The sequence below is a fragment of the Balaenoptera borealis genome (genome assembly GCF_965194805.1).
Source record: "Balaenoptera borealis genome assembly, chromosome: X".
In the NCBI taxonomy this organism is placed as follows: domain Eukaryota; kingdom Metazoa; phylum Chordata; class Mammalia; order Artiodactyla; family Balaenopteridae; genus Balaenoptera; species Balaenoptera borealis.
The window spans coordinates 17,073,168-17,100,754 of NC_138881.1; the positions used below are offsets into that span (position 1 = coordinate 17,073,168).

Sequence of the window (27,587 nt, forward strand, 5' to 3'; positions counted from 1 at the left end):
CAGAAGCTCAGATGATCTGTCTCCCTCACACTGAGCCTAGTTAAGGGGCAGCAGCTGACCTGACGCCACTTCTGGTGGCCGGAGCCTGGGCAAACTGCTTCATTAGTGGGAACACCCGCCCCATCTCCGCCTTGCCCACCTCCATTCCCAGGGTTTGAACAGCTGGTCAGAGCAGGCAGAGGACAGAAGGGCGCCACGAGCTTGGGCGCTGCCCCCAGGAGTCACCCTTCTCCAATACAGAGGTGGCCACACCAAGAACGCAGTGCACACACAAAGCTCCTTCACTTCCTTGAACCACGGCCAGTGCCAGGTCTTGTCCCGCTCCCCCACCCACCCAGAGGCAGAAAGAATAAGCACAACTGCCTCAACATGGCGGCGGGAGGTATTGTGTTATCCTTTAAGACGCCCCAGCAGTTCCCTGTCCCCCTGGGGGCAGAGTGGCACCACTTACAGGAAGTCTGCCACGACAGTGGCGGGTGGTGGCAAGGCCTGAGGAGGCCCTACTCTCAGGCTGCGCAGGACTCGCTCTCCTGGTGACGGAGCAGCTGGACCCTGGGTTCTCCCATATCTGGCTCAAGGCCAGGGTGCACGAGCTGGGATATTTACAGTCAGTGTGCCCTGGGAAAGGCTCTGCTCCCCACCTGCCTCCCCCCAGACTGAGGCTGAGTATTCACAGGCAAGGAGAGAAGTGTAAGCTCCGGCAGGCTGGAGCTCTGGCAGAGCTTGTGCAAAATACTGGCATTCCCTCCTGTCACAGAGAGGACCCCCAGCCCGAATGCCCTGCACTGCACTGTTCCAGCGCCTCTGCCCCAACCCCGGGCTAACTGAGCTCTCCTTTGGTCCAGGATTAATTTGCCAGGCAATGTTATCCACAAACATATACCAGTTAAGAATTCCTTAAGTTGTTAGGATCTGAAAGCAAATTAGTTCCTTTATCAAGTTTCCAATGACAAGTTTACTTAAACATGAGACACTGGACACAGTGAGTGGGCCCTTTTGGTGCCCCACCCAGATCCCCTTTACCTGTGGTTGCGCCCACCCCCCAGCTGCTATGGGCTCACAGCTGCTGCCCTTCCTCTGGACAATTGCCTTTGGCTGATGGGAGCATCCCCACCCTGGGTGCTCCACAGTCGATGGCTGACAAACACAGTGCCATGAAGGCCACCTCCCTTACTGCAGTCAGACCCCTCTCTGGTGGAAATCCATCCTCCAGAGCTCCACTGGGACCAGCTGAGACCAGATCCTTGCTTAGTGACTCCCCCTGCCCAATCCTGCTTCCCTCCCTCCCCTTTCTCCTGAGAGCTCTCTTCTGATAAATCCCATGCCCTAGAATCCCTGTCCCAGGCTCTGTTTCTAGGGAACTCAACCCAAAACATGGATATTAATTATACCACTGTTAGCTTTCCTGAATGGCAACCGTGCCTACTATAGGTGTGTACAAAGATTTGGGTGTGGAAAAGATGAAGAAATCAACTAAGAGGTGGTGGAGGTATCTGGGGAAGACATGAGGCTCAAATGCGAAAGCAATGGACTTACCTCACATCCATAGACTGAACTTCTTCCGTTGAATCATCCAGACTGTTTGATTTCCCATCAAGGGTGTCCAGATGAACAAGTCCCCCACCTGGTTTAAGTCCATTAGCAAAAACATCCTGGGGGAAAGTCTCTGGGGCAGCACGTTCCACACCATTAACTTCCTGGCAGGTGTTCAAGCCATTGATTTCTGATGGAGAACACAAAGTCATTCTGTCAATCATAAAATATCCCAAACAATGAAATAACAGGGGAAATATCTATAGAGGCAATGAATCCTCTACTTTACCAACAATGCAATATCTTTTGTAAAAAGAACCCCATGTAGTCACCTTCCCAGCGGGAAGAGATGACAAATGACATCATCAGTGTCTGTGCAGGGCTCATGACCCACCGGGGTCATATGCTGTCATATGCTGTACAGGTCCCCAGGCTCTTGAGCCACAAGGCTAAAGAGAAATGTGAAGAGTGACTCTGAGATAGGTATGCGTTTTCTGATTTTGGCTGCCACGAAATAGTCCAACCTGAGGAGCTTTAAGTATACATGATAGAAAAGAGCTGGACTATCCAGAACTCTGGAAGGCAGAAGAAACTGCCGTAGAACAGCAGAGTCAGTTCTTCATAGAACCTGACCAGCAATTAAGCTTCCCGGAAAGCAGGCCGGCCAGCAGATGGCCTGGCTCTGGCACTGGGATTATTAGAGCAACTGAGGAACCTGCCGGTTTCCAAGTGGACCTGACAGACCTGTGCTGGAGATGGAAACTCCACAAGGGAGGGGAAAGTGCACAGGCCCCTTCCAGTAATAAAGCTCTTAGGACCCGTGGGTGCTAGCCCCACAGGAAGCGCCATGAGCCCTCACCTCCTGAAAGGAAGAACCTAAGAACCAGACCTCACGCTCACCTATTTTGTTGGGGACAACTGGTTTTGTCTTATTTTCCACACACACAGCAGGCTGAAGCTCCACTTTCGGGTCTTCTTTCTGAAAACAAATAGAGGGAAGGTTGGCTTTATGTAGAAAGATAAGTGCTTTTGAAAAGTATCAGAGGATATTTGGAACCATGCTGGGCCAAGTGTCTGTTCCACGGTAATTCTTTGAATTTTCTGAGGTTATTACAAATCAGCTGTGTCTCCCTTATTAATATGCCACCATTCTCTTTTTTTATCTGTGGACTATAATGCTTCTCCCTGCATCCCTACCACCACTTCCCTGAGGACATTTTTTGTTATCACCCCGTCTCTGAAATTCCTCTCTTAGACTCCTCTTTCCTTTCAGGGACCTACAGCCTCCTTAATCTAGCCAGGAACAAAGCAAGGAAGAGCCCATTTTTTTCTGGTTAATCCTCTCTGAGACCTACAATGTCACTGAATATATCCCACCATTCTGTTCTTCTCAGTACATGAATTATGAAAATGGTACTCTGAATGCCTACCTTCACTTCCAGAGACACATCACTCTTCCTTGTTCTCTTCATAATTTCATCTATTCTCTGGGAACCAAAAAGAACCAGGTAAGAGAACTACAAGACCAAAAACATATACAAGTAAGCCAGGTCTATATGCAATTTCACATTCCTCACAAAACTTGTAAAAAAGAAACATCAGCAGAGGATAATGTGTATCGAAAGGTTTTCCATTGATTTTGCAGACATACACCTCTGCCATACGAACAAGGTCAAATGCTTAAGGAGTGAACTAGTAAGTATCTAGAATCAACAATTTATATCCCATCTTTCTCCTTCCTCTCCTTAAGTTACCTAGAAATCAACAAATCACTACCTGTCATTCAAGAGGACCACCCTAAAGAAAGCCAAGCTGAGGTGCAGAAGGGGAGGCTACAGATTGGACACCATGAGAATGGAGCTTTATAATCAGCCTCCTTAAACCCTTTACCCGTCATTAAACGGCCTAAACACCCCAATTAAAAGACAAAAACTGTCAAACTGGATTAAAATAACAAATCCTGACTATATGCTGTTTATAAGAGGCACATTTATAAGGACACACATAGGTTCAAAGTGAAAAAATTTATCATGCAGGTGCTAATCATAAAAGGGCTGACAAAGTAGACTTTAAGAAATATTACTAGAGATAAAGAAGGACGTTTCATAATGATAAAAGGGTCAATTCAATGGGAAAATTTAATAATTTGAAATATAAATCCACCTAACAGTAGAGCTTCAAATTATGTATATAAAAACAAAGATGTATAGAACTGGAAGGAGTAATGGAGAAATACATAATCACAGATGGAGCTTTCAATACCCCTCTCTCAGTAAATGAAAGAACAAGATGACAGAAAACTAATAAAGACACAACAGTATGATCAACGAAATCAACCTAAATAACAATTTTAAGAGCACCGTACCCAACAACTGCAGAACGTAACTGGACTCACTTCCTGTCCCTACCTCACCCTAAGTACTCCTGATCCCTTAGCCCTTACCTTCTTCCTCTCCAGTCGCTCCTGTTCAATCTGTAGCATGATCTGCTCTCTTTCTAGACGCATCTGTTTAGCTGCCTCCTGGGCCTTTGCTTCTGCTGCTTCCTTCTGGTAGAAGCATGTAAAAGAAGGGATAGGCTTTACTAAGCTAAAGAAAACGCTCGTTAATTCCCTGGGGGTTGCACCTATTCCTCCACCTCATCATCTACCCCAAAGTGGGTGCTGCTCCAATATTCAATGTGGATTTACACAGCCTGCTCTATGACACGGCAGACATGGTTGGGTCTCACTCATATGACCTCGGTGCACCATGCAAATCACCTGCAGACAGTCTGCATACAAGGTCAAGGTCTTTTTGTGTCTGAGGGTAGTCTCTGGCCATGAGTATGCATGTGGCTAGAAATTTCAGGAAGTTAATTTCCCCTCAGTAACCTTCAACCATAAGGGGCAGGACTTGGAAGACAAATAACCTAGTTTCCTCACCACTCAGGGGGATAATTCTAAGGCATGGTCCACAGTCTCTCAGAGAGTTCCATAGGGAGCAAGTTCCAGCTGCCCACAGTAACCCACTCACCAATGTGCTTTCCTCTCACTTCCCTACCAGCTTCCTGCGATCATCTCCCAGATAAACTACTGGCACCCAAGTTCTCAGCCAGGGTCTGCCTTCGGGGGAACCCAAACGGACATACAGCAAATATTACCAACTTCACTTCTGTTGCCCAAAGTAACTCATATTTATTAACTAGCCCAGCTAAAGAAAAACTTCAAGTAAACATTATGAGTCATCCAAATTTAACTAATTTTACCTAATACTAACTAAGGCCCTTAAGGAAAGTCTATATAAAGACCTGCACAGTACCTGCTTTTCAATCATGGCCTTTTCCTGCTTTTCTTTTTCTTGTTTTTCCTTTTCTTGCTCTTCTTTCAACAGCAGCTCCTCCTTGGCCCTCCGCTTGGCCTCCTCTGCCGCCTTCCTTTTCTCTTCTTCCTCCTGCCGCTTCTTTTCCTCTTCCTGCTTACGGGCTGCTTCTTCTAGGCGAGGTCTTTCCTCCTCTGCCTTTCTTTGCAATTCCTCTCTCTCCAGCCTTTTGAGAACATAACTGATGTTAGAAGACAACGACGAAGTGCCGAAAAGGTAAACTACCAAGAGCTGTGTGCCAACAGCAGCGCATAGCACGTGACACTGTCACAGACACATGCACGTGAGTTAGCACCCACTTAAGAAAACGACTCATCCTTCCCAGAAAGCCGCTCCAGTCCATACGGTTACCAACAAAATATTAACCAGGGTGGACTTTAAATTCTGTGATACCCAGAGTAATAATGTATTGATTTGTGAACAGACTGTAATGAAGACACAGATGTTCCCTAGCCAATTTACAAATGACCACAGACCCATCATTCTTATTTAATGAGAATTCCTTAAAAGCTGAGTAGGATAAATATTTAAAACCAACTTAAACGCACTACCAAATGTAAAATGGATAGTTAGTGGGAAGCAGCCGCATAGCACAGGGAGATCAGTTCGGTGCTTTGTGTCCACCTAGAGGGGTGGGATAGGGAGGGTGGGAGGGCGACGCAAGAGGGAGGGGATATGGGGATATATGTATACGTATGGCTGATTCACTTTGTTATACAGCAGAAACTAACACACCATTGTAAAGCAATTATACACCAATAAAGATGTTAAAAAAAAAACCAACTTAAGCTAGAAAAACAAAACAAAACAAAAACCTCGAAGTGTCTCAGTGGTCACATCTGTGCCAGTCAGCAATTTGAGAGCAGTGACTAGGAGCTCAAAAAGTTCACTTTGGTTTTAATTAGTATGTGACTTCTGAAGCAGCAAATGGAAGAAAATGCTCAACAGAAACTTGACATTTAAGGAATTAAAGCATCTATTTTCCATTTATTTTGGCATTCTTTAAAAAAAAATTTTTAGCTTTTATTCTTTGCTAAATGAAAATTAAATGGCATTTAGACATTTTTCATCCACAGATGAATGGTCAGCGATGTAACGATAAAGAGCTTAAGCAGTGAGGGAAAACTCTGTAAAGTCTAAGTGCTTGTTTTTACATTTCTAACGTTCTTCCTGCTCACGTGTGTCACTTTCCTCTTCTATGAAAAAATGTGGATAACTATACTCATTTTGCAGTGAGTTACTGACTGGCAATGTGCCACACGGGCAAGACCAAGACTGCATTCTGATTGTGCCACTTGCTGTGTGACCCTTCCTTGGAAAGTCACTCAACATTTCTGACGCCCATTTAAAAAAAATGGGAATAGCTATATTACTGGCTCCTCGACATCACTGCGGGAATTAAATGAGATAATGCATGGGAAGCACTTAGCACAATGCCTGGTCCTGGGCAGATTCTCAAATGCTAGTTTGTTTTACAATTTAAAATGAACGCTCTCTTCAATTCCCAGTGTCCTTTTAAGCGCATCTATAAATCTGTATGTTTTTCAGAAATTACCTTTATTTGGAAGCATGTATCACTGACTTACTGGGGCGCTGGTATATTGTTATAAATGATCAAGACTTAAAAACAACATCCTTCCACCCTAACGGTTGGCTTCAGGAATCACGGAGGCAATTAGCCTATGCGCCACCAAAGAAATATTTTAAAAGGTAAAAAAATACACAAAGACATTAGCCTAAAACTACAATGGGACATGACAGGTATTCTATGTTCGCAGAGGGTGCAGTGCCTAAAAGCTGGAACAACTGAAATTACTAACAAATATTCTGGAGAACTTTGGAGAAGAGCATTATGGGGTCTAGTCAGAAAGAAACTCACCAGTTCTTAGATTCCTCAATGAAAGACTAGGATGCCCAACAAAGGATTATAAAAACCGGATGTGTCAATAACAGAACTTCTCCCAAGATTAATCAGAGCACTGTTTTAGTATTTCTCTCTCTTTTAAGGGGCCAGTTGTGACTGTCTCAGAGAAGTTAATACACAAAGGAGACGTATATAAATTGACCCACAAGCTACTTCATCCTTAGGATCTGAAAAACCACTCGGTTTCTTCCGTTTTACCATGAGGACTTCAGAGGTGCCCGATGCATAGCCATGCAGTAACGCATCCTCTCAGCCCCTAGGTCTCCATAATCCCCGTCCATCACCCACAGCACGAATTCCTCCCCACAGGCCCATAAGCCCCTACAGACAAAATTCCCTCCATTTAACCACACTCTGCTTCCCCCAAAGTAGCTAAGAACTGGCTTTCCCTGTGTGAAACCAAGCCTCTCAAAATTCTCTCCAAGAATAAACATTCTTTCTCTCCCTGCTTAACGAACCAGAGAGGACACGGCTGTGTCATCTCCCCGGTGCCCCTCTGCTGCAGGCAGCCCAACCCCACTGCCCTTGCCGTCATACCGGCTCCCTCCGGAGCTCACCAGACCCACGTGTACTCCTGTCACCCACCCCAAACCTACCCCCCTTCCTCACCAGGTAGAAAGTAGCAGAAAGCTGTGCACTGTAGTCATCATTCAGTGGCTGCATCCCTCATCCCCGTTCCTAACCACCGGTGAGGGTCTTCTGTGTAACGACCCCCATCTCTCAACCTCCAGACCCCGGCCCCCTCTCGTCCCACCCTCTCACATTTGCACCATGTCCCTGACACATGTTCAGTCTCGGCTCGTTCAATCTCCGGATGAGTATGTGGGTTTCACTTTCTCCCTTCCTTACGTGCTTAAAAGTTTTCATTTAAAAAAGCTTAACCTTCAATGTCCTAACCTTCCCCTTCTTTGACCTGCCCTCACCCGTCCCTCGCCGCCTTCTCTCCTGACCGGCCCCGGGCAGCTCTGTGCCGTCCCTGCATCTACTCCCTCTTCTCTCAGGGCGCCCATGCTGCCCAGCCACTCCTGAGCATCTGTGGGATGGCATGGGGGCCACTCTGGGCCCTCCTGGGTTGTCAACACTGGTTGGAGTAAGGCCCAGACAAGGCCGACTGGTCATCTTTCCCTGGGCCTCAGCCGCCACGCCAGCCATCCATCCTCATCTCCCAGACCCCCAGGGGAACAGTCCAAACCTCCACTTCTCCACCGTCTTCCACATCCTCCTTAGTCGACGGCATCAGCAACCACTTTACAGAGAAGACCGGGGCCACCTGATCTGCGCTTCCTAAACTTCACTCCTCTACAGCATTCCTGCTCAGGAAATGTCCCCTTTCTTCTGCTTAGATGCAAAGGATTATAAATGCCACCAACCACACTATTAATTCCACACCCTCCCGCACCCGAGTTCCTTCCACCGTTCCCCTCTCTTCCTTCCATTGCTTTGCCCTTCTACACGGACCTTCCCACAGCCTGCAAAACACTCAGGCCTCAGGCATCCCAAACAATTCTCCTCAGTCCCCTCTCCCCTACATTCTGCTGAGATTCAGGGCCTCCGCCCTCTCACCTCGGCCAAGCTGCTTATGTCTCCACCCCTCTCCATGATTTCCCCCCAAACCTCCATTCATGTCCTAAACCCCAAGACCAACGAACGGGCTTTCCCCAGCCTCGACACGTCTCGCAGGTGCAGGCGGCATTCGACTTCCCTCCTGTGAGGGCCTGGCTCTCCCTTCCTGACTCGGCCGCCACCCCCCGCGCCAGAATGGCCCTGCCTGCCCAGCTCTTACCCCGACAGCCCACCACCCGGAGGCTCAACCGACGGGCTGCCAGGGCTGAGCGGTGCCAGGACCTCTGCCGGCAGGGCCGGGCCACCTCTGGCACGGACACCGAGCTGCAGCCTGGCTATGCGACCCTGCTGATGGAGGGTGCCTAATTCAACTACCTTTCCACTTGCGCCCACAGCAGCTATCTTAACTTCTTAACGTGACTCATTTTGGAATCCCAGTAAGATCTCTTTGCTTCTAGTTTCTGCCAGTGCCTTCCCCGGGGCGGACCCAGGGTCTAGGGTTTCTTGCTCCAACTCCAAGAATCCTGATTTCTATCTTGGGCCATCCACGAGCCCAGGTGCCGTGCCCTGTTCTACATGCTTCCAGGAGACCCCCAGGGTCACTGCTAGCGGGGACTGGACCAGCATTTGCCCTTTCTCCGGGCCCAGCTGTCTGGACACCTTGTCAGCCCTTCTGCTCTGAGCAGTCTCGTCCCTGACTCGGATGGCATTTTCCTCACCAGTTTGTGACAGTGATTGGCTTTCCACGGTTTGGCTCAAGTATCTTTATTTTCTCTATATTCTCTCATCTGGCAACTACACTTGTGTGGCTTCAACTACTGACTCTTAAGCACAAAACAGGCGTGAGGATGATCTTATTCCAAGAGGTGTCCGCTGTGTTCCAGGCCCTGGTTGTGTGGTCCTGTACTTTCTCACCTCCCACGTGGTGCTAGCAAAGCTTCATATTCTGGCAAGAGAGGGGAAAACTGATTTTGGGTCGAGTGTATTGCTCTCATTTTTACCTAGGCCCCAGGCTTCAATTCCATTTCTAATCACCTGGATATCTTGCAGGCACCTTAAAACTTAGTTTATCTACAATCACATGGCTTGTTTTTACCCTCTAAAATCAATTCCTTCTGTCCTTCCTTTATCTGTCATTGGGTGTACCATTCTCCTAAGTGCTTAGAATCAAACCTTGGTGTCGACTTTGAATGGGCCCATTTCTGTTGAACCCGCCTTCTCTCCTCCAGCTCCAGCTCCACCACACTGCGCTGCCTCCTCTTAACCCGCGATTGCAATGGCTTCTCAGTTGGGCCTCTTCCTCCTCCTCTACCTTTCCTGTATGTTTACTGAGCGCCAGCACCAGTGATCCAAAGACTGTATCCCGGCCTTTTAAGGTGCTTAGTTGGGGGAAGTAGGCCTGTGAACAAATGAGGAGGCTCTGTGATCAGCCGACCAGCCGGGCTGGGTGGGTGAAGAGTGGGAGAGTTCTGTTCTCTCCCAGGGGCAGGGCTGGAAAGGCTTGCAGACAGGGAGCAAGGCTTGACCCGAGTCGGAGAATGGAAAATGTGTCTGGTGACAAGGAGCTCGAGGCCACGGGAGGCAGCGTGAAAGCAGATGAGGAGGTGTGGAGCTGCAGGGGACGGGGGTGCTCAGGCTGTGGCAGGCCTCCTGTGGGCAGGGGAGTCACTGGCTTGTTAAACGACAGGAGCAGGACAAGGACACTTATTTGAGAACAGGCACTGGGGACACAGTGTGGACAGTGGATGAGCTCTGGGAGACCTAGAGCAGGGAGCTCAGTGCGGATGCCACGGACACAGTCCAGGTGAGAGACCACAGGGGTCAGAGCTCAGGAGGGGAGGAGTGGCTGGAGGGGAAGGGAGACGAGAGAGATGCTAGAGGCGGCCGAGACAGACCTGACAGGGGACGGGATACTGAGGAGGAAGGAGAGGGGAAAGTTGAGAGCTGGCTCGGACACTTCTGATCTGGGTGCCTGGAGACATGGAGGACAGAGCTTGTGAAAGGAAAAGGAAGTCTGCGAGAAAGACACTAAGGTGTGCTTTGGAAATGCTCAATTTCAGATGCGTGTGGGACACACTTAAAGGAAAGCATAAAGCAGTTGGAAATACTGCCTGCAGGTTCTAGACCAGTGCTAGCCAATAGACCTTGCTGTGATGAGGGAAACGTTCTAGAGATTTGTGCAGTCCGATATGGTAGCCACTAGCCATGTAGCTACTGAGCATTTGAAATGTGGCCATACGGCTGGGAAACTGAATTGGACTTGATCTTAGTGTATTTCCATTTCGGTGGCCGCCTGGGACTAGAGGCGGTGGTACTGGACAGCACAGGTTCAGGAGGCATCAGTACACATGTGTGATTTAATGCCTCCCTTGTACCAGGAAGTATTGAAGGTTTACAGAGCAAGATGAAATTAGCTTCAGAAATAGATGGTAAAACGAGGCAAAGAAAAGATGAGGGCAGAAAGGGAGATGAGAGCAGAGTTGGGTCAGCACCTCAAATGCTGAGCATGAGGACGCTGTGTGAAATGCGAGCCCCAAACTTTGAAGCCAGAGGAAGCTGGCAGCGCGATGGGGGCGCGGGCAGGGCAGGAGGGCGCAGCGCTGCTCGGGAAGGGCTTGTCAGGTGAAGCTGGCCAAGGACTGAGGGCTGGGCGCCCAGGTGATGCGTGAGGGGCTGAGCGGGAGACAGAGGAGACTGAGAAGGAGAGGCCAGAGAAGCAAGGGCAAGCGCGACACGGTCAAAGCCAACCAAGAAATGGATTAGGAGTCTGGCAATTAGGAGGAATGCTGAGTGTGAGGTCTGCAGACTGAGTGTGAGTAGAGGAAATAGAGACAGGCAGTACAGTCAATTCTTTGAGGAGCTGCGCTGTGAAGGAAACGGGACAGGCTGCTGGCTGGAAGGCAGAGAGCTGCACCTTCCCTAGCACAAGCTACAGGCACGCGACTCACCTGCTCAGGGCCTGCACATCCCAAGCCCTGTCACTGAGGTCCTGCGACTCACCTTCCTCTCCTGGGACCTCCCTTCACACATCCTGCGGCCCACCCAACCCAGCCCAAGCACACCACTCAATAAAAAGACCTGCTGCTGTTGACCAAAAGGTTGGAGGTGGGAAAATCATCAGAGAAGTCCAGAGTTCAAAGAAGGAACCAGCCAGACCTCCCCGCTACCCCTTCAAATAAATAAATCAGCAGAAGTGTAATGACAGACCACAAAAGACTTGCCAAGGTCACTTAAGGATGAAGAATATTCTATCACTGATTAAACTCAGCGCCATGGCTGAGTGAAGCACGGCCACGTGGCTGGCTCCCTGTCACATTAAATCCTCTCACCAGTGCTGGACTGGACTCTGTGGTCATCCTAAGAGCTTCCTTTATCAACTTAATGATAAAATCTACCTTGCCCTTCAACATGCATTTCTCTCTGAATACTAAGACCAGAATAGGCAGAACTGTCTGTATTTTGACCAAGTGCCCCAGGGGCCAATGCAGTGGTTCTCAAACCCTGGTGAGCTACTGAAGCGGGACACGGCCTGGGCCTCTGTATTTTCACCGCAACCCCTGACTGACTCTGACACCCTCCGAAGTTTAGGGACCACTGCCAAGACATCTTCTTTCGTGCTCCAGGATGGGAGTCCCCGTACCTCGCGTCTCAAGGACTATGAGGTCGGCTTCGGCCCCAGCTAGGAGCCTCTGCTCAACCCTCCTTTCTCTTACCTGGGGGTGAGAGTTAGAATAATTTGGGGGAAAAAACATGATTCAGGAAGCAGAATCAAGATGTCTACATCCGGAACCTCCTGTCTTTTCAGGCAGAACCTCATTCTATAAACAAAACTCAAACTCCTTTGATAGCTCTACGAGGCCTGGCTGGTCCTAGAGTCCATGCTGAGAACAGGGGCTGTCGGTAACCCTGAGATCCAGGAGCTGGGAGCTTCCGCGTGATCTGAAAAGGTCTGAGCACCCCCTTACCTGTCTTGCTCTTCCTTCTCCAGACGTTCTTGCTCCTCCTGTTCCTTCTGCAGCCGGGCCTGTCGTCTCTTTTCGGCCAGCATCTTTGCGGCCTCTCCTGCATCAGTGGTGCCCGCTGTGGGCTTCCACGAGGCTGCGTTGGAGGAAAAGATCAAGGGAAATGAAACAGTGACTGCACTCACACGGCAGCTACCACTTGGAATTGAAAAATCCAACCCAGTGGGTGATGGGAAATGCTGCCAGGACCAGCACAATCAGCCACCAAGCAGAGAGGCTGCAACAGGCTGGCTGTGACCCTGGACGCATTCCACCACGGAGGGCAGTGGAAAGGCGACGGGGAGAGACAGGGTCACCAGCAAGTCCCAAGGCAGCCACCACCGCTGCGCCGATCTGGGTGAACCCACCGCAGCTGTCACGGAAGCTTCAAGGACTAAAGGAAGACCCGCTCTGTGGGAAGGGCAGATGCTGGCTGGATGCAGCTGAGCACCCCCGTGGGCTTCCACGGCTAGGAGCAGCGTCAGCCCCTCGGTCTCCTCTGCCAGGAGACCCTCAGGAGAGCGAGGGGAAGGACTCGGGGTGACATGCAAGCCTGAGAGAGTGGCACGAGGGCATGGAGTTGTCTCCGGGAAAAATCCCCGTCTCTTCCCCAAACCCGAGACTGCCGCGTGGATGGAGTCAGAGGGAGAACCAGCGGGGCGAGGAGGGCCTACCTCCACCACCCTCGGCCTTCCCTGCCGCGGCCTCATGCTTCTCGGTGGCGTGTCTGTCTGCCACGTGCTTCTCTGGGGCCTCCTCCCCAGGTGGGCCGGCTGCCTGCTGAGCCAGGGCGCCCTCCCTTTCCTTGTTGCTCTTCTCTTTCTCTGCTTTCTTCTTGGGTGTTTCCTGGCCAGAAAAGGCGGGGAAGCGGTACTTCACCGGAGACCCTGGGTATGGCGGCTTCACGTTCTTTGGAGACTGTGGATATGCTTTTGAAGTTGCCCTGGAAAACCAAAACCACGCCAGAAGATGATTACCGGGCCTGACCACAGAACCCTCTGTTCCAAAGATACCTGGTTCCAAAGAGTTGAACAATTTCATCCTTCAAGGGGAACAAATGTAAGGTGGAGCACACACTCAGAAGTCCCTGAAGTAGGACTTCCCTGGTGGCGCAGTGGTTAAGAATCCGCCTGCCAATGCAGGGGACACGGGTTCAAGCCCTGGTCCAGGAAGATCCCACATGCCGCGGAGCAACTAAGCCCGCACGCCACAACTACTGAAGCCCGCGTGCCTAGAGTCCGTGCTCTGCAACAAGAGAAGCTAGTGCAACGAGAAGCCCGCGCACCGCAACGAAGAGTAGCCCCCACTCGCCGCAACTAGAGAAAGCCTGCATGCGGCAACGAAGACCCAACGCAGCCAAGAAATATAAATAAGTAAGTAAGTAAGTAAGTAAGTAAGTAAGAAGTCCCTGAAGTATTATCACCCTAACAGGAACATATGGTATCTAGAAGATGTCCCTGGTGGAAGGGACAATATTTTAGGAAGCCCAGCCGATGACGTCATGTCCGAATTTCACTTAAGTTTGACGACAACATAAGAATAAAGTGTTAGGCATTTTCCTACCTCCTCTTTTTAGAGGAGCACCAGGGTTGGATGTGGCTTCAGCATATGGCAATGAACGACCCTGCTCCCATTTTTTTCTATTATGGCAAAATACAAACAACATGAACTTTACCATCTTAACCACTTTGAAGTGTACAGTTCAGTGGCATTAAGTACATTCACTCTGTGGTGCAACCATCCCCACCGTCCATCTCCAGAACTCTGTACTCTTTAAACACTAACTCCATCCATATTCCCACCTCTCCCCAGCCCCTGGCAACCACCTTGCCACTTTCTGTCTCCAGGAATTTGACAATTCCGCATACCTCATAGAAGTGGAATCATACAGCATTTGCCCTTTTGTGTCTGGCTTATTTCCCTCTGCATAATGTCTTCAATGTTTCTAGTTCCTTTTTTTTTTTAATTCACCACTACTGAGGTATAATTGACATCTGGTTCCTTTTCAAGTTCTGAGAAACAAAGTCAGCCAAGAGGTGGGGACAGGGGGTGTCTTTTTGGAGGTTCCTAAGGTTTAAAAGACTCTCTCCTGCTACTGGGAAGACGCAAAAGGTGAGGGCAAGCCCGTGTCTACCGAGGAAAACACCACTTTGTTAAAATGCAGGACCCTGTCTTACATCTGTTGGAAGAAGGTCCATTACAGGTGTGCTGGCCTAGGCCTGGCTCCTGGTGACGTAGATAACAGCCTAGCTTCAGTTGCCGAGGGTACCCAAAGTTCGCACAGGGGTGAGACATTTGTACAGAGTACTTTTTAGGAAGAACATAAAGTAATCTGTTCGTAAATTACGCATTGTCACTCTCAATCCTGTAGCAGGCTGAACCATATGAAATTGCTAATGTTCAACCATTTTTGATCTATAAAAACAGAAATAAAAATGGCAACTCAACGTAATATTAAAGGCCAATTTCTCACCAGAGACCTAAAGAGTTTCCTAATCAGATCCTGGTGGTAAGGAAAAAATATAATCAGATCAATATTAAACTTGGTCTTGAGCTGGAAAATAATCCTCAAGTGGTATGTGGACTGGAAAAGATGCAGGCCAGTTTTCCAATGATGCTCTCATGGTAAAAGCCCAGCTCCGGGTGCCAAGGAGAACACGTTTTCTCAGTTAATGCCAGGCTGAGGGCCACACAATGACCCAATGAATACGACTTGAACGTGATCTGAATTTTAAAAATTCAGTTATTTCAGCATCAACCATTTTACTGATATGGAATCAGTCCAGATCCCACTTCCACGGTGGACTGTCCACCCTTCTCTGGCAGTCTGCTCCCTAGCTGGACCACTGTGACCCCAGAAAGAATCACTTCATACTCGCCACACCGACTTCCCTTGTGCCACCATTCTGTTAGGCCTGGAGCCACACAGAACCCCCGTGACACCTCGTCCACGTGGACGGTGCCTCCTCTTTGCAGACTGTTCTCCCTCTGCCCTGGGGCTCAGCCAACTCAGGCCCCACCATTCCCGAGGGACCTCTTGACAAGCAGGCGTTTCTATATAACCTTGGTTTTCTACTTTTGTTCCTAGACCCTAACCAAATAAAAGCCAGGCACAGAATCCTCTTGCTTCCTCCATATACGTATGCATGTGTACCAGGGTTTCTCAATCCTGCCATGACATTTGGGGCTGAATCATTCCTTGCTGTGGAGCTATTCTGTGCACCGTTCAGCAGCATCCCTGGCCTCAACCCGCTAGATGCCAGTAGCAATCTCCACTCCCCCCGACCCACCACAGGCGTGACAATCAAAAATGTCTGCAGACATTGTCAAATGCCCCCGCAGGGGCAAGATCACCCCCAGCTGAGAACCACTGAGGTGAGACATACATATAGCGCCCCCACGCCCCTTCTATCCGTATAAAGCAGGTAAAAGTGGTGCTGCTCTGGTTGAGGGGCAGTGTCCGAATCCCCACGCCCCCCGAGGCCCGCCTGAGAGTCTCCTGAGAGCCCTGGCTTGAGAGGGCATCATCAGTGCCTTCTGTGTTCAGACAGCCAGGGCCGCACCTGGATCCCTCCCCCAGTGATCTGGAGCTCACACTTCCTCTAGCACCCTCCAGAACTGTGTCCACACTTCCTGAGGGCTGTCTGCACACCAGCCCCTGTGCTGCTAAGTGTATTTGTGTATGTATGTGTGTATACGTGTATGTCTCTTTTAGTTGTCAAAAACTGGTATGACACAGGTACTATTATTAGGGTCACTTTATGGAGTTAGGAAGCGGGCTTAGAGAGGTTAAGTAAGCCACAGAACTGCGGTCTGTGCCCATGACTCCCTGACTCCACTTCTTCCAACTTGGCCCTACTCCCTGTGTCGCAATGGTGGCTAAGCCAGAGCTTGGGGTCACCACGATCCCCAGATGTTCATTTTAGACCTGGCACAGAGTAAGCACACAACAGCTGTTATGTCGGTGTTAGTGAAACATATAAAATAAAAATCCGAATTATCCTCACAGACAAGAACGAACCAAAAGCAGGAGGAAGAAGTAAAACGGGGGAAACCACAAGCCCCGCTACCTCATGATGACAGCGCTCCATTAAGCATCGTTTTCCAATCAGCTGCAAAAACCTGCATTTAGGTTCAAACAGCCTGTACCACCGTACAGCAGGGGATCTTCTGCTTGGCAACACTCTCCTTCCACGCTGTCGTCTAGGGCCATACTGCTGCTATAACCACCAGGAGGGTGTCTTAAAGGACCTGGTCTAATGCACTGAGGCGATCAAAACACGTCACTTACTCCCTGGAATGTCAAGTGCATGCTCTGTGCAGCTCCGGTCCAACCACTGTGCAGGGACGGGCAATGGCAAACAATTACTCCTGGATGTGGGATTTGGAGAGAGAGGCAACAGGAAAGACTGCTATTTTATGGTAGATGACGCGGACAGAAACACCTTCTCCTCCCATAAGCATTCCTATCTTGACTCATTAAATAGGAACTTCTGCTATTGAAAGGACTGGCAAAAAGCCGTTTGCTCTTCTTCCTTGCCCTCAACCTCCTCCCCAAGGAGTGGGGCATGACTTCTCTGCTTGGTGAGACAGAGCAGAGGTGCTGGGCACCCACTGCCCAGTCCATTTGAGTTCTCTCGGGCACCTGCCTGCAGCGAGCGCACATCTGAGCTTCCCTCAGTGGTGCCTGAGAGGTGGGTTCCCCCCGGGGTCCTGGTGCAGGCGCCTCTGCTGCGCATGGGCAGACACGCGAGGAGCTCTTCTGCAGACCCCACTCCCACCAGGAGAGTCCCCGGGGCTGGACTAGGGGGAGTGGGTAAGGGGCCTGAACTGGCTGCAGGCCCACTTCATTCTATAGTCTTGCCTTAGTAGCAGAATGCCAGCATCTGGATCCCAACACGACCCCAGGGTCTGGTCTAAATGGCTCACTCACGGAAGGGAATGAGCCCGATGCCAGTCACACCCTCAGTCAGTGTGCCCGGAGCCTGTAAGAGGGACATGCAGGGCAGGACTACAATCCCAGGGGAGAAGCTGGTCTGCCCTGGGTGTGAGAGGTTCTGACAGCCTCAGACCTACTCAGCCCTGCTCAGCCTTGTTTCAACTTGCCTTAAGAGAACAGTCACGCGTAGGTTCTGTTCGCACCACAGACTGTAAGGTTCTGTTCTAAATAATACTGGGCCAATTATCCATGAGCACACATCTAAAAATAATTGCTACCTGAAAAGTAAGGGTGAATTATTTGGGATAAAACTCAACATACTAAGGAGTCCATCTACATTCCCCTACTCCAGCCCTTGCCCAATAAACAGAATAAATGAGAACGCACACACACACACCTCGTACGCACAATACAAACATGACCTTCAAATTAGAGAAGTGTAGGTGAATCGTTGATTTTTTTAACAGCGAATGACCAAAATACAGAATACAATCTTAGAAGTTCCCTCCAGATCCATAGAGTTTCCTGCTCAACCTGCCTCACTACTTCCCTACGTGGATGTAGCACCTTGCCCGCAAGAGCTGCTGAGCGTGGGAAGCTTGAACCGGGCAATGCTGGTCTGTCTGGCAGACCCCGAGGCTCTCTGGTCTCCTGCTCACACCACTTACTGCAAGCCAAACGAAGTCTGGCAAAGCTACTGTTTCCCCAATTTCCTAGAAATAGATATCTTGGCTGATGAAAGAAATTAAACACAAATCAATCAGGGAACTCACTGTGCTTTCATAGAGTTTTGTTTTTAAGTACCGTCTCATCTATTTAATAACGGTTTATTTGGTCACCACAATAACCCAGTGAGGAAGGTAGGAAATTACTATTAACCATATTTTAGATACGAAAACCAAAATCCTAAGTGCTTAAATGACCTTTCCCAAGAGGTGTAAACAGATGAGAGAGTCACGTCACTTGATTTTTCATCTTGCTTTTTTATAGCTTTTCCACTCCAAGTTTTAAAAGTTCAATACTTCCAATGATTAAACATCTAACAAAGGGAATTCACAAATTTTGTTGGGGTGGTAGAGATAGGCCTTCCTGATGCACAAGGCAGGATTATATAACCTTTTGAGGTTCCATGACTGGTAGGAAATATGAACAGACACCTCTGTAAGTAGAGCAGCAAGAAGAACTCTCGGGAGAGGGCTGTCATGCTTCTGAACATGAGTTTACTGCAAAGCAGATCCCCAAAGGACTTTTTTCACCCCACATCTTGGAATCTAGTTCTATTTTTTCCAAAGCCCCTTAACTCCAGGCACAGTGAACACAGCCCACTCACAAGATGGGAGGGGTCTGTGGCCTCGTCAGCACAGCTTGGCCAACATTCTGAGAAGTCTATTTGTCAATGGTCCCATTTTACTATTTACTTTCCAGAGAGAAAAAGAGCAATTTTATACCACAGAAACCTGTGGATACCACCTTAACCCAGTGATCAAAGTTACCATCACCAGTAATGAAACAACTTGACATCATGGCCTCCTGATAAGATGCGCTGAGAAGGAACCAACATCCCTTCCACGGGATTCCTGCCCCAAATGTATAACCTGAGTCTAATCATGAGGAAACAGCAGACTGACTCAAACTGAAGGACAGTCCTCAAAAAAAAAAAAAACAAAAAAAAAACCGGTCTGTGCTCTTTAAAAATGTCAGGGTCATAAAGAAAGGCTGAAGAACTGTTGCAAGTTAACGCAGTCTAAGGAGACAAGACAACTAATTGCAATGTGGGACGCTGGGTTGGATTCTGGACCAGGAAAAAAAACTGTTCCAGAGGATCTCACTGGGACAACAGGCAAAAGTTGCATACAGTCTGTAAATTAAGTAACAACATCATGTCAAATGTTAACTTTTCTGATTTTTCACAATTGTACTGTGGTTATACAAAAGAATGTCTTCATTCTTAGGTATAAAGGGTCATGATGTCTGCAACTGATTCTCAAATGGTTCTTGGAAAATATGTGTGTGTGTGTGTGTGTGTGTGTGTGTGTGTGTGTGTGTGCCTATGGAGACTATGTGAGAGTGAGTAGGGGATGGGAATGATGAAGCAAGTGTGGCTAAATGCTAACAGGATGAGTCAAGTTCTAGTCTTGCAATTCTTCTATAGGGTTGAAATGATTTCAAAATAAAAAGGTTTTAAAAAATTGGTCTAAACTCAAATTATCCTCTACTAAGACGGACAAATGCAGGACAAGGACTGGGTGAGCAGATAAGTATGGGTGTGAGGAGGGGTATAACTTAACATTTTCAATTATCCTTTTCAAGAAAATTATCAGGTAAGAATGTAAAAGCCTATTTGAGAAGGATGGTGGTAACACAAACAATAGTTAAATTGTCACTGCAGGGAGCCCTGATCCACTGCAGATGCTCATCTGTGGGCAGGGAAAACCATGCCACCCATCTACAGAGAAGCCTATGAGAATGGTGCTTGGCAAGGATTGATTAAATGTCCTCAACCACCAGAGAAATAGGCTGGCTCCAGGAGCCTGTGATTCTGAGAGGGAGGTGCTTATTTGGGGCCATCCATACAACTTCGCCTTAATTTCTTCCCTCATGTGGACTGTTTTGTTTCTAACGCATGATAAAATGAAATTAACCTAGATTCTTGATACAAAATTGATCTCAGGTAAGCTATCTCTGAAAGTCATTATCTTTGGCAGCTTATATTTTCTAAAGATGGCCACAATAATATCTCCTCCCATCCCACATGATCTTCTTGAGTTTATTTTTCCATCCCATTGAATCTGAGGTGGTCTCACTGCTTTGACCAAGACAGTACAGCAGAGAAGGAACACTGTGCCAATTCGGGGCATAGTCCTTAACTGGGGTTAATGGGCCATCATCCTTAATGGGCCATCTTGGACCTTAAGCTTAGTCGAGCCCTAGGTTGTAATTTAACTGTAGCACCAGATGACATTGAACTGTAATTGCACGGAAGACCCCAGAGGTGAGAACTTCCCAGTGAGCCCATGTCAACCCACAGAACCACCACACAAAAGACCCTAAGAGAGACCCTCCTGGTAAGCCCAAGTCACAGAGCTGTGAGAATTAATAACAAATCGTTGTTTTATGCTACTAAATTTTAGAGAGTCTATTACAGCAGCAAGGGATAATGGACACATTCCCCATCATAATGACCAAACTAACTTAGAATACATTTCTAAGAACCTGAAACCATGAGAGAACATTTCACACTGAAGAACTAGGGGTACAGGCAGCACCTACACACAGAGGGCAGAGACAGGCTGGGTAAATGCACTTGACCACACTTGATTTCCTTTCTCTAGGTTACAAGAAGAAAGATATGCTCCATCCACATCTTTGAGAGTCTTGCTGAAGCTAGTTTTTTAAAACCCATACAAGTACTGGACAATGCCAACCAACAATGAAAATAAACTTGAACACTTAAAAGAGCAAAGCCATTAATATGCACAGCCGCCTACAGTGACTTAATTGATCTGAGATCCGGGAGGGGAACAATGTGCTGTCAGAGCCATTCATCACATGGCCCGTCTGGGTTTCTGGATGGGAGTTCAAAGTGGCTAGACCCCCGCCCCAGGCCGTTCAAAGCCACGTCACTTCCAGTGCGCTTTAAAGATCACACACTTGGTCTGCACAGAGGGAAAGTTGAAAATGCCACTTTGCTTGGGGCTTATTTTGTGTGACACTATTTTAAAAACCAAGTGTTTCTTTTTCATCTTTCTTTAATATTGAGTATACAAAAGAATATTTATAAAATACGAAAGGTATGAAGAATGATAAAACAAATGTTCACACATGCACCAACTAGCTCAAGGGAAAGACATACTATGCCAGGATCTTCCATGTGCCCCTCCCTGAGCCCATCCCCAACTTCCCACTCAGAGGCCATCATCACTCTGCATTTTATGTTTGCCATTTTCTTAAAATCATTTTACCACATTTATATTCTTAAAAACACACTGGTTTTGCAACATCTAGGAACTCAGTATACATGGAATCAAACTGCTGACATTCTTCTACAACTTCCTTCTCGACACTACGTTCCTGAGATCCACCCACTGGTTGCAGGCAGCTGCAATCCACTCTTTTTCACTGCTGTATAGTTTGGTTGGATTTTCAGAATATACTTACAGTCTACTTGACTTTCCGCATTTCTCAGACCTGGCCCATACCCAGTGTGGTTCAGCCGCTAATTTTCACCCCAGGGAGAAACTAAATTTCTTTCAGAACATTTTAAAAATCAAGAAACGTTTGCTATTCCTTAGACCTCTCAACTTGGTAATTCTGATTTACAGGTGCCCGAGCAACTTCTATTGCCAGGGCACCTCATAAAGAGAGAAGGATTCTGGAGTTTGACAGTACACAGGCAGTCCAGCTGTGTTAGTGTGTGCTATTTTTCCTGCCTGTGTTAGAGACAACATGTATGGGGCTCTAAAAATAAAAGCCAGTCCATTAATTTCTCTTTGTTGAAAGTGGCAGGAATACCGTGCAGCATGGTACGGAAACCAGCATCCCTCATCGTTTAAAAATTCCCCAAGTGAAATATACAGCACAGAAAAGAGAATGTTGAAGAAACTGATCAGAGGGAGAATAAACTGATGAATGTCCCAGAAGGAACGAGGAGGCAAAGGGCCTGAGTACTCAGGTAGGTTTGGCCCCAGCATTGCCCAGACCTGCCCGGACCGCTCTGCCTTCCAGGTCCGCCTTTCCCCCCTGGCTAGCGTCCCACAGACTCATGTTGAGCGCAGACTGTGCAACAATAAACTGAGTCAGCCCCCGCCCTTGCGGCAGCCCAGCAGGAGATAATCAAGTACAGTGAGGCACAGATCAATTCGGCCTGCTCCCTCACCTCATGCAGGGCGCTCTGCTCAAAAGTCACCTCCTCAGAGAAGCCTTTTCTGACCACCCGATGTAGCTCCTCCCCTCCACCATCCTCTGCCATCTGACCCGGGCTCATTTTTCTTCACAGCACTTATCACCACCTGATATTATATTTGTTGTTCACTGTCAGGCAAGCTCCATGAAGGCTGAGAAGAGCACTGGACACAGAGTAGGTGCTCTATGGGTGTCTGATGAACGAATAACTGACCCAGCTATGTTCTGTTAGCACAGTGAAGGGGGCGAATTCAGCTTTGGCTAGCTCTGGAGAGGAGGACAGCTGACTGAGTCCTGAGGGATGAGCAGTTCAAGGTGGGCAGCTCTCTCTTTGGAGCAGGCCTGGAACTGTCCTCATCTGGGTCCACATCTCCCTCCCACCTCTCCGGGGTCTGTCCAAGTAGAGACTATTTTCATTCGTTTGGGGATTCTCTGGAGCATCTGGCACAGTGACTTGCATTCATTCATTCCATGAATACTTATAAAGCTTCTACTAGGTGCCCATTACTGTTCTAGATAGAGTAGAAATTCTAAATATTTCTCTAAATTGAACTGCATTTTTAAAAGTCTGGGATTGTGTTTGAGTATCTTTGGTCAGAGAGAGCTTTTTTTTTTTTTTTTCAGAGAGAGCTTTTTAAAACTCAGATGATATGTCCTTTAAAATATAAAATAGTTCCTGAATCACAACCTTCAAGATTTTCAACTTCAAAGAAATAGCACAGAGCCCACTGCAAGCTTGCTTCCAAAAACTGAATTCTCATCTCTATAGAGGGCAACAACCCTCTTGGTTCACCTCAGTGAAATTTACAATGATGATGCAAGGACCATGAGTCAAGATCCAGGAAAGAGAGGGTAGAATCTGGAAAAACCCCAGTACGAATAGGTTTTTCTCTCTGTTAATGTCAATGTCCCAAACTGACACCAGAGTACTGACATGCAAATGGAAGGCTCAGAAATAAGACAAAGACAAACAGAGACCTCACAGCTCACTTAATGGATTTGGAGTTTGCAAGAAAGCAATACCATAACCAAAGACAGGCAATATAGGCACAGAAAGAATGCAAGGGACTTAAGGAAAAAGAAAAACAACCCAAGACGCTATTAATTCAGTAATGTGCTAAAGAAAGATTTTCTTTATGGAAGGCACATACATCGATAACCAGTAGTAGTAGTTTATAAAAACCATAGCAATCTCTGAGCAAAACAATATTAGTGAAAGAGTCTCTGTTAGGAAGCAACAAATCAGAAATAAGAGCTGCTATCATCTCGAAATATTTTTTAAAAATTCCCAAGTGTTAGAGGGCAGACAGCAGAAGCAAGAAGAACTACAATCCTGCAGCCTGTGGAACAAGAACCACATTCACAGAAAGACAGACAAGATGAAAAGGCAGAGGGCTATGAATCAGATGAAGGAACAAGATAAAACCCCAGAAAAACAACTAAATGAAGTGGAGATAGGCAACCTTCCAGAAAAAGAACTCAGAATAATGATAGTGAAGATGATCCAGGACCTCGGAAAAAGAATGGAGGCAAAGATCGAGAAGACGCAAGAAATGTTTAACAAAGATGTAGAAGAATTAAAGAACAAACAAACAGAGATGAACAATACAATAACTGAAATGAAAACTACACTAGAAGGAATCAATAGCAGAATAACTGAGGCAGAAGAACGGATAAGTGATCTGGAAGGCAGAATGGTGGAATTCACTGCTGTGGGACAGAAAAAAGAAAAAAGAATGAAAAGAAATGAAGACAGCCTAAGAGACCTCTGGGACAACATTAAACGCAACAACATTCACATTATAGGGGTCCCAGAAGGAGAAGAGAGAGAGAAAGGACCAGAGAAAATATTTGAAGAGATTACAGTCGAAAACTTCCCTAACATGGGAAAGGAAATAGCCACCCAAGTCCAGGAAGCGCAGAGAGTCCCATACAGGATAAACCCAAGGAGAAACATGCCGAGACACATAGTAGTCAAACTGGCAAAAATTAAAGACAAAGAAAAATTATTGAAAGCAGCAAGGGAAAAACAACAAATAACATACAAGGGAACTCCCATAAGGTTAACAGCTGATTTCTCAGCAGAAACTCTACAAGCCAGAAGGGAGTGTCATGATATACTTAAAGTGAGGAAAGGGAAGAACCTACAACCAAGATTACTCTACCCAGCAAGGATCTCATTCAGATTCGATGGACAAATCAAAAGCTTTACAGACAAGCAAAAGCTAAGAGAATTCAACACCACCAAACCAGCTCTACAACAAATGCTAAAAGAACTTCTCTAAGTGGGAAACACAAGAGAAGAAAAGGACCTACAAAAACAAACCCAAAACAATTAAGAAAATGGTCATAGGAACATACATATCGATAATTACCTTAAACGTGAATGGATTAAATGGTCCAACCAAAAGACACAGGCTTGCTGAATGGATACAAAAACAAGACCCATATATATGCTTTCTACAAGAGACCCACTTCAGACCTAGGGACACATACAGACTGAAAGTGAAGGGATGGAAAAAGATATTCCATGCAAATGGAAATCAAAAGAAAGCTGGAATAGCAATACTCATACCAGATAAAATAGACTTTAAAATAAAGAATGTTACAAGAGACAAGGAAGGACACTACATAATGATCAAGGGATCAATCCAAGAAGAAGATATAACAATTATAAATATATACGCACCCAACACAGGAGCACCCCAATACAAAAGGCAACTGCTAACAGCTATAAAAGAGGAAATCGACAGTAACACAATAATAGTGGGGGACTTCACAGGTGAATTGTATCAAACATTTAGAGAAGAGCTAACACTCATCCTTCTCAAACTCTTCCAAAAAACTGTGGAGGAAGGAACACTCCCAAACTTATTCTATGAGGCCACCATCACCCTGATACTAAAACCAGACAAAGATACTACAAAAAAAGAAAATTACAGACCAATATCACTGATGAATATAGATGCAAAAATCCTCAACAAAATACTAGCAAACAGAATCCAACAACACATTAAAAGGATCATACACCATGATCAAGTGGGATTTATCCCAGGGATGCAAGGATTCTTCAATATACGCAAATCAATGTGATACACCGTATTAACAAATTGAAGAATAAAAACCATATGATCATCTCAATAGATGCAGAAAAAGCTTGTGACAAAATTCAACACCCATTTATGATAAATACTCTCCAGAAAGTGGGCAGAGAGGGAACTTACCTCAACATAATAAAGGCCATATACGACAAACCCACGGCAAACATCATTCTCAATGGTGAAAAACTGAAAGCATTTCCTCTAAAATCGGGAACAAGACAAGGATGTCCACTCTCACCACTATTATTCAACACAGTTTTGGAAGTCCTAGCCACGGCAATCAGAGAAGAAGAAGAAATAAAAGGAATACAAATTGGAAAAGAAGAAGTAAAACTGTCACTGTTTGCAGATGACATGATACTATACATAGAGAATCCTAAAGATGCCACCAGAAAACTACTAGAGCTAATCAATGAATTTGGTAAAGTTGAAGGATACAAAATTAATGCACAGAAATCTCTTGCATTCCTATACACTAATGATGAAAAATCTGAAAGAGAAATTAAGGAAACACTCCCATTTACCACTGCAACAAAAAGAACAAAATATCTAGGAATAAACCTACCTAAGGAGACAAAAGACCTGTATGCAGAAAACTATAAGACACTGATGAAAGAAATTAAAGGTGATACCAACAGATGGAGAGATATACCATGTTCTTGGATTGGAAGAATCAATATTGTGAAAATGACTATACTACCCAAAGCAATCTACAGATTCAATGCAATCCCTATCAAATTACCAGTGGCATTTTTTACAGAACTAGAACAAAAAATCTTAAAATTTGTATGGAGACACAAAAGACTCCAAATAGCCAAAGCAGTCTTGAGGGAGAAAAACGGAGCTGGAGGAATCAGACTCCCTGACTTCAGACTATACTACAAAGCTACAGTAATCCAGACAATATGGTACTGGCACAAAAACAGAAACATGGATCAATGGAACAAGATAGAAAGCCCAGAGATAAACCCACACACCTATGGTCAGCTAATCTATGACAAAGGAGGCAAGGATATACAATGGAGAAAAGACAGTCTCTTCAGTAAGTGGTGCTGGGAAAACTGGACAGCTACATGTAAAAGAATGAAATTAGAACACTCCCTAACACCATACACAAAAATAAACTCAAAGTGGATTAGAGACCTAAATGCAATACCGGACACTATAAAACTCTTAGAGGAAAACATAGGAAGAACACTCTTTGACATGAATCACAGCAAGATCTTTTTTGATCCACCTCCTAGAGAAATGGAAATAAAAACAAAAATAAACAAATGGGACCTAATGAAACTTCAAAGCTTTTGCACAGCAAAGGAAACCATAAACAAGACGAAAAGACAACCCTCAGAATGGCAGAAAATATTTGCAAATGAATCAATGGACAAAGGATTAATCTCCAAAATATATAAACAGCTCAAGCAGCTCAATATTAAAGAAACAAACAACCCAATCCAAAAATGGGCAGAAGACCTAAAGAGACATTTCTCCAAAGAAGACATACAGATGGCCACGAAGCACATGAAAAGCTGCCCAACATCACTAATTATCAGAGAAATGCAAATCAAAACTACAATGAGGTATCACCTCACACCAGTTAGAATGGGCATCATCAGAACATCTACAAACAACAAATGCTGGAGAGGGTGTGGAGAAAAGGGAACCCTCTTGCACTGTTGGTGGGAATGTAAATTGATACAGCCACTATGGAGAACAGTATGGAGGTTCCTTAAAGAACTAAAAATAGAATTACTATATGATCCAGCAATCCCACTACTGGGCATATACCCAGAGAAAACCATAATTCAAAAAGACACATGCACCCCGATGTTCACTGCAGCACTATTTACAACAGCCAGGTCATGGAAGCAACCTAAATGCCCATCGACAGACGAACAGATAAAGAAGATGTGGTACATATATACAATGGAATATTACTCAGCCATAAAAAGGAACAAAATTTGGTCATTTGTTGAGACGTGGATGGATCTAGAGACTGTCATACAGAGCGAAGTAAGTCAGAAAGAGAAAAACAAATATCGTATATTAACGCATGTACGTGGAACCTAGAAAAATGGTACAGATGAACCAGTTTGCAGGGCAGAAATTGATACATAGATGTAGAGAACAAATGCATGGACACCAAGGGGGAAGGGTGGGGGGGAGATGAATTGGGAGATTGGGATTGACATGTATACACTGATGTGTATAAAATTGATGACTAATAAGAACCTGCTGTATAAAAAAATAAATTAAAAAAATTTTTGG

General features: G+C 46.4%; 2 protein-coding genes across 17 annotated transcripts in view; both read right to left on the minus strand.

Annotated features, from left to right (window-relative positions):
- Window positions 1-1,602, minus strand: part of BCLAF3 (BCLAF1 and THRAP3 family member 3) — an 82,997-nt gene extending 81,395 nt beyond the window's left edge. The window contains exon 1 of the mRNA XM_082375609.1: window positions 1,537-1,602. The gene's annotated coding sequence lies outside the window, so the exon portion shown is untranslated. The remainder of the gene's footprint in view (window positions 1-1,536) is intronic.
- Window positions 1-27,587, minus strand: part of MAP7D2 (MAP7 domain containing 2) — a 105,979-nt gene that overhangs the window by 5,160 nt on the left and 73,232 nt on the right. For all 16 annotated transcript variants that reach the window (XM_082375577.1, XM_082375578.1, XM_082375576.1 and 13 more), the window contains 7 exons: window positions 13,055-13,323; window positions 12,345-12,477; window positions 4,833-5,058; window positions 3,977-4,081; window positions 2,964-3,020; window positions 2,434-2,512; window positions 1,537-1,723 (listed from right to left, as the gene is read on the minus strand). In XM_082375577.1, coding sequence (XP_082231703.1) covers window positions 1,537-1,723; window positions 2,434-2,512; window positions 2,964-3,020; window positions 3,977-4,081; window positions 4,833-5,058; window positions 12,345-12,477; window positions 13,055-13,323 — 1,056 coding nt within the window. The remainder of the gene's footprint in view (window positions 1-1,536; window positions 1,724-2,433; window positions 2,513-2,963; window positions 3,021-3,976; window positions 4,082-4,832; window positions 5,059-12,344; window positions 12,478-13,054; window positions 13,324-27,587) is intronic.